Genomic DNA, 9,370 nt, shown 5'->3' with positions numbered 1-9,370 from the left:
AGCACTCAGAGGCAGGTGGATCTCTGCGAGTTAGAGAGAGGGCAGCCTGGTTCACGTAACATTCTACCCTGATTCCTACATTCTCCCACTGAGAATGAAGGAATCCAGGACTGGACTCTGGAGTGCTCTCTAACACGCATAGACCGTGGTCACCCCAAGGCGTTCGAACAATGGGAATGTAGTCACACGTGCACATCATTCCTGCTCTCAGGGGGCTGGGGGGCAGGAGGACCAGAAATTTAAGGCCAGTCTCAGCTCCTTAGCAAGTTCAAGGCCAGCCTTAAATACATGAGACCCTGTCTCAAAAAAATCATAATAACTAAATGTAAAAATTAAAACGAAGGCATCTTGTGTATGTATATATATGAATATATATATAGTGTATATATACAAATATACATGAATATATATATATATATATATATATATATATATATATAGCATATATATGTATATACACATTATATATATTCAACTATAAAATTGGCTTTAGAGTCTACATTTGGTCAGACCGGAAAAAAATATTGCAGATTTTTTTTTTTTTTTTTTAACCTTTTTTGTTGCTATTGTTTTGAGACAAGGTCTCAGTGTATAAAGCTGCCTGCCCTGGAACTCACTACATACATAGACCAGACTGGCCTCACACTCAGACGTGCCTGCCTCTGGCTATCTTGTGCTACTACACCTGGCTTTTGGTCTCGCTCTGTAACCCTGGCTGGCCTGAAATATGCCACTTAGACCAGGCTGGCCTTCAAATAGCAGCAATCCTCCTGCCTCTGCCTCCTGAATACTGGGTGGGGTTGCAGACTCAGCTACAGTGGACTGTATAGGAACCGACCTACAACATCTCAAGTGGCCACCGGAGAGGAGCCAAGGCAAGAACGTTTAGCATTACAGAGAGCGACTGCCCCCTAGCCAACATCTGAAAAGCAATCTTTTAGTGTATGACCAGACATCTGGAAGGAAAGAAGATATTAACCACCAAGGTGCCCCTCCCACGGCTCCTTCTACCCTGTGCCACAAATAGATCAGCCTAGAGTATCTGAACAACATAACCGGAATGTTTCACATCACAAGTTGTGGGTTTCCAAGATATATGGAGAGATTTCCCCAGTACGAGTTCCAGAAGGGAATGAAATTCAAGGAAATGAGAGTCCCAGACTGTCTGTCACCTCGAGAACAGAGGTCTCTCTCGGCCACATCCTCAAAGACCCAAATCTGTGTGGCAGATACTTGTAACCAAAGACAGAACTGCACAGACACACGGCACCAGAGCTGCCATCAGCTGGGTCCCTCCACCAAGCTCAAGTTGGGGCTCAGTGGCTCCACAGTCCTCACAGGCGACCCCAGGCACATCCTGCAAAAGCCAGCTCCAGATGCTGGCAGAGAGATCTCTGCACCCAGGGGTTTATCAATTAACAGCAATGCCTTGGACCCCAGACTTAAAAAGCACCTAACACACAATTATAAAAATTTCAGGACAAACGATTCAGATCTCAAGGTTGCTTATGCCTACGAATGTTCTAGAAGGAATGAAATGAAGTATGTTACTGGCCGTGAACGGTTCCTTTTTCTTCTATGGTCCCGAGTCAATTAGAAGCAAAGGAAACAAGCGAATCCCATGAGGGTCCAGCCGGCCATCTGGGCCTCGCTGGCCAACAGGGAATGTTAGATTCAGCTGGATTCTGGAATGATCTTCAGGGCCCACCTGGTTCTTAGCATCAAACTTCAAAGACAGTTTGCAGCTCCATCCACGTCCTTTCTTTCCGGAAAGGCTAGGGTTAGTCTACATTGAAGTCCAGAGAGGAGAAAGAGATCCTCGGGACGTCTGTGGGTACCTTCACTCAGAAATACAATGGACAGGGGTGGGGGATGGGCTCGGTGTCCCCAGCACCATACAAAACAGACATAGACATGGAAGAGCACAATGGACGGGAGAGCTCACAGGGTCCCTAGGACCCAAACCTCTGAAGCCCAAGTGTCCACAAGGACAAGAGACAGCACTTGTTAACCAGGTCGCCACCAACCCCAGAAGACGTGAAATAAAGGTCACATTTGGGAAGATGAAGAGATTGTACACGGTGCTCACTCACAAGCCAATTTCAACCTCCTTAAAGACATCAAGCGTTCCCTTCAAAGCTCTGATAAACTTGACTCCATCTGCCTTTTATTTAAAAACCTTACAAAAGATGTATTTAAATGCTTGGGGAAAAAAAAATCAACATTATGTTCTATGCACATATAAAGTTATCCGACTACACAGCTAACAGGAGTATATCCATTGGTTAAAAACTGTTTTTCCACTGGTAATCTACGAAAGTTCTCTCTCCTCCAGTGGCTCCTAAGGTTGACACAGTGGGGAATAACAGGCGTGGTGGTTTTTGCTCAGTTTATTGGAAGGGTTGGGATTTGGTGGGGTTGCCGGCTCTTCTCTTGCTGTCTTTTGACATCACTAGCTGGTTGGACGGCTAGGTGGCTGATTTTCACTTGTCCTTGGAGCGGTCAAGGTTCTCCAGCACCCTGTTGAGGCGGATGTTGAGCAACCTCACCTGGTTCTCCAGGTGTTCCAGCTTCTCCTCCACACTGGGGCTGCAGAGGCCACCGGGGCTGCCCCGCCAGTAGCCCATGGGCCCCGTCATGAAGTAGATGGCCACGACGACGCAGAGCGGCAGCACCGCGTGCTCAGGCTCGCCCTCGTACTTATGGAGGATATACACACAGGACATGGAGAACAGGATGACACGCACGAGCCAGAAGAAGCGGCCAAACACCAGGTGGAGGAGGCTGAAGGTGAAGCCCAAGGTCAGAGACAAGAACCAGTAGGCCAGGAGAACCACACCAACCAGCACCAGGGCCCGGGTGGGACTGTTGGACACGGAGGCTGGGCTGAAGTACTGTGACAGGTTGGACACTGCAAAAGAGGACAGGGCCAGTTATTGCCACGTGGTCAGGACCTCCTCAGAAAGCAGGAAGGACAGCTGAACTCTGGGGCTGGACCCATAAGCTCCTGTCATAACTCAACACAACGAAAGCCAAATAAACCAAATGCTTGAGGGGGCACAGGTGATCTCTCAGGATTGTTAGTCTCCTCCTGAGTTTAAAACACCTTTTATGGCTGAGCAGTGGTGGCGCACACCTTTAGTCTCAGCACACTTGGGAGGCAGAGGCAGGCAGATTTCTGAGTTCAAGGCCAGCCTGGTCTACAGGACAGCTAGGACTGCACAGAGAAACCCTGTCTTGAACCCTCCTCCCCCCACCCCCCAAAAAAACCCCACCACCTTTTATGGGGCTGGAGAGATGGCTCAGTGGTTAAAAGCACTGGCTACTCTTGCAAGGACCCAGTGGATTTCCAACAACCATCTATAACTCCAGAGACAGGGCAACGTCAGACAGATCCTTGGGTTTGACATATACGAAGTGCACAGATGTACGAAACACCCATAACACATTAAAAACAAATAATTAATAAATCTTGAAAAATATTTTTACAAGCTGGGCAGTGGTAGCTCACACCTTTAACCTGGCACTCATGAGGTAGAGGCAGACCGGATGTTGGTGAGTTTGAGGCCAGCCTGATCTCCAGATGAGTTCCAGGACAGTCAGGGCTACACACAGAGACTCATTTTTATAAAAATGGTGCTGGAGTTCAAACTCAATTCTCATGTTTACAAGGAGCTATTCCCTCAGGCTGGTTTCAGTGGCTCCCATCTGTCATCCCAGCACTCAGGAAGCTGAGGCAGGAGGATCAGATGTTCAAGGTCATCCTTGGTTCAACCATAGTGAGTTTGAGGCTAGTGTGGAGTACAGGGGACCCTGTCTCAAAAACAAAGCAAAATAACAAACACACACACACACACACACACAAGCACCAAAACAGAAACGGTAAAATTGATTTCAACAACTTTGAGATGAGATGGGGAGTCCTCATGTAGACCAGGCTGGCCTTGAACTCACAGAGATCTGCCTGAGTTTGGGGGTTAAAGGCACGATCCACCATGCCAGGGTAAATGTCACCAGCTTCTTTTCCCTGTAACTAGACCAAAAGAGCACCTCTATATACCCCAAAGCTTACTGCTATCTGATCTGAGCGAGGGGTCTCCATTTAACACTGTGAAGAGTGATGGGGGGGAGGAAATACTTGGAAGCTGGTTCTGAGCTTCAGTCACCGTTCCCAAAGGCCTTCGGTGCCCTGCAGCTTATTCAAACCAAGAGGGAGACTCACGGCACAGAAACAAGGGACTGCACCCGGTCAAGTTTCCTCAGTGATGCCCAGGATCCTGAGCTTCCCGTCTCTGCTGTCTCCCAGCCCCCGCTGCATGCAATTCCTTGCAATCTGCTTTATCTCCACAGGCTCACTGCCCAGGGATGGTAACCCGGAGTTGCACAATCCCAGCAGGTCATGACTGAGGCAGCCAGCCCTCACAGGATTGCATGCGGTTGCAATGTTTGGGCATATGTTGACTCAGCTCAGTCCCGGGGGGGGGGGGGCAGGGGCGGTGCCTCACAGCATTCTGAGGGCCACCTCTCTACCTCCTGAGTGGCAAGGTGACACGACCTGGTGTGAGGCCTTTCGAAGGTTAGACTCGGTGACTGGAGGCTGGAAGTGGGGTCAGGGGTAAAGAGCAGACAATTGTGGTGGTATGTGGATCCTGGCCGGTGCAGCCTGGCTCCACTGACCGTCAGCCTGGGTCCTAGAACCGTAAAGAACGGATTCTGAGAGGATCTTGTTACACCACTATATCTGTTTTCTGGCTTTGCCACAACCGAGCCCCATACACCAGGTAGCTGATGATCATTAGATGGTGAGGTTCAACCCCTCTCCTGGTTCCAGAAGCCAAAAGGCCAAGTTCAGGGCTGTGCTTCCAAAGCGACTTTCCTCTCTACTGACTCTCTCTCTGTCTCTGCTGACACACACAGCCCTGCGCATAGCACACCTGCGTGAGGGCTCTCAGGAGCCTCTTCTGCCCTCTTCTGGCTTCCAGAGGCTCCAGGTGGCCCAGAACACCATCACTGCAGGCTCTACCTCCATTGTCTGCACAGCATGGTTTTTTGTTTTTTTTTCTTTTGGGGGGGGGTTCAAGACAGGGTTTGTCTGTGTAACAGCCCTGGCCATCCTGAACCTCACTCTGTAGACCAGGCTGTCCTCGAAGTCACTGAGATCCGCCTGTCTCTGCCTCCCAAGTGTTGGGTACCCACACAACTTTTGAAGACTCCCCACAGTGAGACCGCCCCCCAAAAAACAAAAGCTCGCACCCCAAACACCCTGCACCACCATCCCCATACCTACCGTCGAGCCCAAGGACTTCTAAGAGCTCCATCCAAACTTTCCATAAGGTCTCTAAGAACATGTCCACTCCCTGCACAAACCGCTCGGTCAGCCTGGACAGTAACTGCAGGGACGAGAAGATAGTTAAGGAATCAACCAATCCACTACCCTCCCAAAAGCCACTCAGGTACTGAAGTGTGAGCTCGGGAGAGGATTCGACAGGAAAACCAGGAGCTGCCTCAGGGGTGGTCTGTAGCCAAGTGGGCGAACAAGGGTGGATAGCTGGCCCACCACCACGTAGAATGTGGAAAGCCCCCCCCCCCACACACACACACCAGAAAGTGGCTGCACTGCACTTACCATTTCTCCTATAGTTCTGGTGGCTCTTGGTCAGGGTATCTGGTTCCTCTGCCTGGGAGTGTCTGTTCTCAGGATGCTTCCCTGGGCAGTTGGCTCTCCAAAGGACCAACTGACTGGGAAGCCCGAGACTATGCTCTCTGTCTATGGCTCTCCAGGCAATCTGGGAAAGCCAAGAGACCAGGAAATCGGGAGTTTGAGCTCCTGCCTCATCTCTTGTTCTCTTTTGAGTGAGTAATCCTGCTGGCTAGTTTCCTGTCAACTTGGCATAGCTGATCACATCATCAGAGAGGGACCCTCAATGGAGAAAAAAATGCATCCAGAAGATCAGGCTTATAGGCAAGCCTGGAAGGCAATTTTCTTAATTAATGATTGATGTGGGTGGGCCCAGCCCACTGTGGGTGGTGCCATCCCTAGGCTGGTGGACCTAGGTTCTGTAAGAAAGCAGGCTGAGCAAGCCATGGAAAGCAAGCCAGTTAAGTGGCACCCCTCCATGGCCCCTGTTCCTGTCCCCAGGTTCCTGCCCTGTTTGAGTTCCTGTCCTGACTTCCTTCAATGATGAATATGAAAGCACACGTCAAAAAACCCCTTTCCTCCCGAGTTGCTTTGGTCATGGTGTTTCATCACAGCAACCCTAACAGTGATATTATATACACGTAGCCTGTAACTCGAAACCAGGGCTGGGATGTAAGTTTTCCTAGCATTCATGACATCCTGAGATCAGCCCCCACCATTACATAAATGAGGCAGCTCAAACTGCCTGCAACCCTAGTTCCAAGGGACTCTGATGCCTTCTTCTTGTAGTTGTACACTTAAGCACACACATGCACACACAATTCAGTAAAACTAATCTTAAAAATGAAAAACAGGAAAAGCAAGCTAGCATTGTGGTGTTCTCACCTTCAATCCCAATGCTCTGAGGACAGAGGCAGGTAGACTCTGTAAGTTCAAAGCCAGCCTGATCTACATATCCACAGTGAGTTCTGGGATAGCCAAAACTTGTATATTGAGACTTTATTACATACCACACACACACACACACACACACACACACACACACGAGAGAGAGAGAGAGAGAGAGAGAGAGAGAGAGAGAGAGAGAGAGAACAAAAAGAAAAAAATCACAAGAAAGGAAGGATGGAGAGAGGGAAGCAGGCAGTAGGCAGAACAGGCTTTGGTGGCACCAGCACCCAGGAAGTAGTGTGCAGTTCTTTTAGGGTAAGCTACATTCTGAGTCATGCTGGACCTTGGTTTTCCCAGCTGGAAAATGGGACCAAGAGAGGATTCACCAAAGGAAGCTGAAGAGGTTCATTCCTGCCTGCAACCCCAGCTCCAGGGGACTCTGATGCCCTCTTCTGTCCTCTGCATTTGTGCACATAAGCACACACACTCACCATTCAATAAAACTAAGCTTAAAAAAGAGAAACAAGAAAAGCCAGGCATGGTGGGTCACCTGGTCCAGTCCGCAGTAAGTGACAGGATAGCAAGGCTCCTGGGAGGGCAAATCTAGACCAGAGGTTCTTCCCTCAGGCTGTGAATCGGGAAGGACACGCCAGGGCAGGTCCCCACCCTTTCAGCCACGTGCAGATCTCTCCGGCAAAGCTAGACCCACAGACTTTATGGAATTGATAAGGTTCAGCTGTATTCCAAATTTGAATATGAAGCCCCTGGTCCCCAGTGACAGAATGTTTAAAGACAGGGTCTTTAAAGAAGTGAGTTGGTAAAGGGCTGAGACAGTGGGACAGGCTTGTCATCCCAGCTACACAGGAGGCTGAGGCAGGTGTGTGAAGGGGGCAGGGGGGAGGTGTCTCTGCCTACGCCAGGGCTGGCGGAGCGAAGATCCGATGAATGATCCCATGATCCACAAGAGACAAGGAAGGAAACCTGGTTCTGCACAACTCAGCAGCGGGGGTTGATTCAACCATCTAGAGTCTGACATCACAAAGTTTATTTTAGGCATATTTAAGTACAGTACAATTTGGAGAAAAAAAAAAAAGGATTCCTGGTGGAACACAATCCTAGGTGTTCAAGGAGGCATGACAATTACATCAAAACTATTCTCAAAGTACGCGTCGCTTCTTCCATGAAGATGGGCTTTATAGATAGGCTTCACGTGTTTGCTCTTTTGAAACAGCGTTTCTCCGGCAGACCAGGCTGGCCTTGAACTCCCAGAGATCGGCCTGCCTCCGGTGAGCAATTATTTTCTTAATGGCCGAGGGGAGGATCTGGTGTGGTCTCTGTCATACAGATAGCACAGAGCTATCAACCACCTCTGGTCCTGTTTGTGGGAGCTGGGGAAACCCCAGGCCATACAGAAAATGCAGGGACCACCTAGACTACTGGGCACCTCTAATCCTGGCTGTGGTGGCTTGTGGGGACCAAGTACCTCCTGGCCTCTACATCCCACCAACCTCCATTGCCAGCCCTCTGGGCAGAAAACAGGTTATACAAAAAGAACACGTGTGTTTAACATGCCTGGTTTCCCCCATGCTTATCCGTGAGCGCAAGGATCTTTGGGTTCCCAAACAGGCTGGAAGACTGCAAGTTCCAAACCTGCTTTGGGCTAAAGAATGAGGAGTCTGAGGCCAACCAGGAGGTGGTAGTGAGATCCCCAACACAAAATAAAAAGCAGTTGGGGGTGTAGCTCAGTGGTAGAATAGCTGCCTAGCACACATGAGGGTCTCATTGCAAAAAAAAAAAAAAAAAGAAAAAAGAAAAAAGAAAGAAAGAAAAGAGAAAAAAAGAAAAAAGGCAGACAGTGGTGGAGGACACCTTTGATCCCAGCACTTGGGGAGGCAGAGGCAAGTGGATCTCTGTGAGTTCAAGGCCAGCAGGGTCTACAGAGTGAGTCCTAGAACAGGCAGGGCTACACAGAGAAACTCTATCTGGGGGGGAAACAAAAAACAAAAACAAACAAACAAACAAACATACAAACATACAAAGGAGCTAAGATCAGAGTCACGCAGCAGTTACCTATCAGAACAGAGACTGGGGAGCGCCTGCAGGCCCGCTTTTGGGTCCCAGGAAGCCAGCCCATCAGAACAATGACCTCAGATTTCTGGCATCAAAGCAGTAAGACCTGCACTCTCTTGGCCTGAGCACCCACTGGGGTAACTGGGTTCCAAAGGGATGAGTCCAGAGCCCAGAGGCAGAGCCAAAATAGATAGCAGGTGACAGAGCTGTCCCACATCAGGACTCCAAATGTGTCAGTTCAGGGGACTGAGAGGAAAGCACACCAATGTGACATGGTAACTATGTGGCTGGCCGACAGAGGAGAGCAGGCTGCCATGAAATGAGGTGTTGCCACCAAAGAAAACAGGCAAGAAAAAATAAAATAAAATAAAAAGTGCTTATTATGGGGAGAAGCAGGAACGAGGGGCGGAAGGCCAACTCTGTGGACAGGGCTTCTCAGGATTAAAGTCACCAGGCATGCACAGCAGGTGCTTTTACCCTCTCAAGGACTACTTTCAAATCCTGACTTTCCTGCTCCTATCCATTCAGAGCTAGGATGACCCAACATGCCCGGCTTTGTTTCTTTTTAAGATTAGGTCTCATGCATTTTTTTTTTTCTGGTGTTTTGGAAATAGGGTCTTGATTTTATATATATATATATATATATATATACTAAGCTGGCCTCAAACTTTTCAGTGACACCCCCACCCCTACCCTACCCTGCTCCACCCCTGCATCAGTTTCCTGGGTGCTGAGACTGCAAGCACGCACTGTGACCCGGCTGCTTTTCATCTT

At 49.2% G+C, this 9,370-nt stretch overlaps 1 protein-coding gene across 2 annotated transcripts in view; it reads right to left on the bottom strand.

Moving 5' to 3' along the window:
- Positions 1–2,140: 2,140 nt before the first annotated feature.
- Positions 2,141–9,370, bottom strand: part of Bri3bp (BRI3 binding protein) — a 15,170-nt gene continuing 7,940 nt past the window's right edge. The window contains exons 2-4 of one of the 2 annotated variants that reach the window (XM_029533790.1): positions 5,288–5,390; positions 4,935–5,032; positions 2,804–2,911 (exon numbers count right to left, since the gene is read on the bottom strand). In XM_029533790.1, the coding sequence (XP_029389650.1) occupies positions 2,804–2,911; positions 4,935–5,032; positions 5,288–5,390 (309 nt within the window). Of the gene's footprint in view, positions 2,912–4,934; positions 5,033–5,287; positions 5,391–9,370 lie in introns of both variants that reach the window. The other variant, XM_021186830.2, reaches the window with a different exon arrangement.

The sequence above is a fragment of the Mus pahari genome, chromosome 23 (genome assembly GCF_900095145.1).
Source record: "Mus pahari chromosome 23, PAHARI_EIJ_v1.1, whole genome shotgun sequence".
Taxonomy (NCBI): domain Eukaryota; kingdom Metazoa; phylum Chordata; class Mammalia; order Rodentia; family Muridae; genus Mus; species Mus pahari.
The sequence above is the reverse complement of the archived record's forward strand: the minus strand, read 5'-3'. Positions and strand labels throughout refer to the sequence as shown.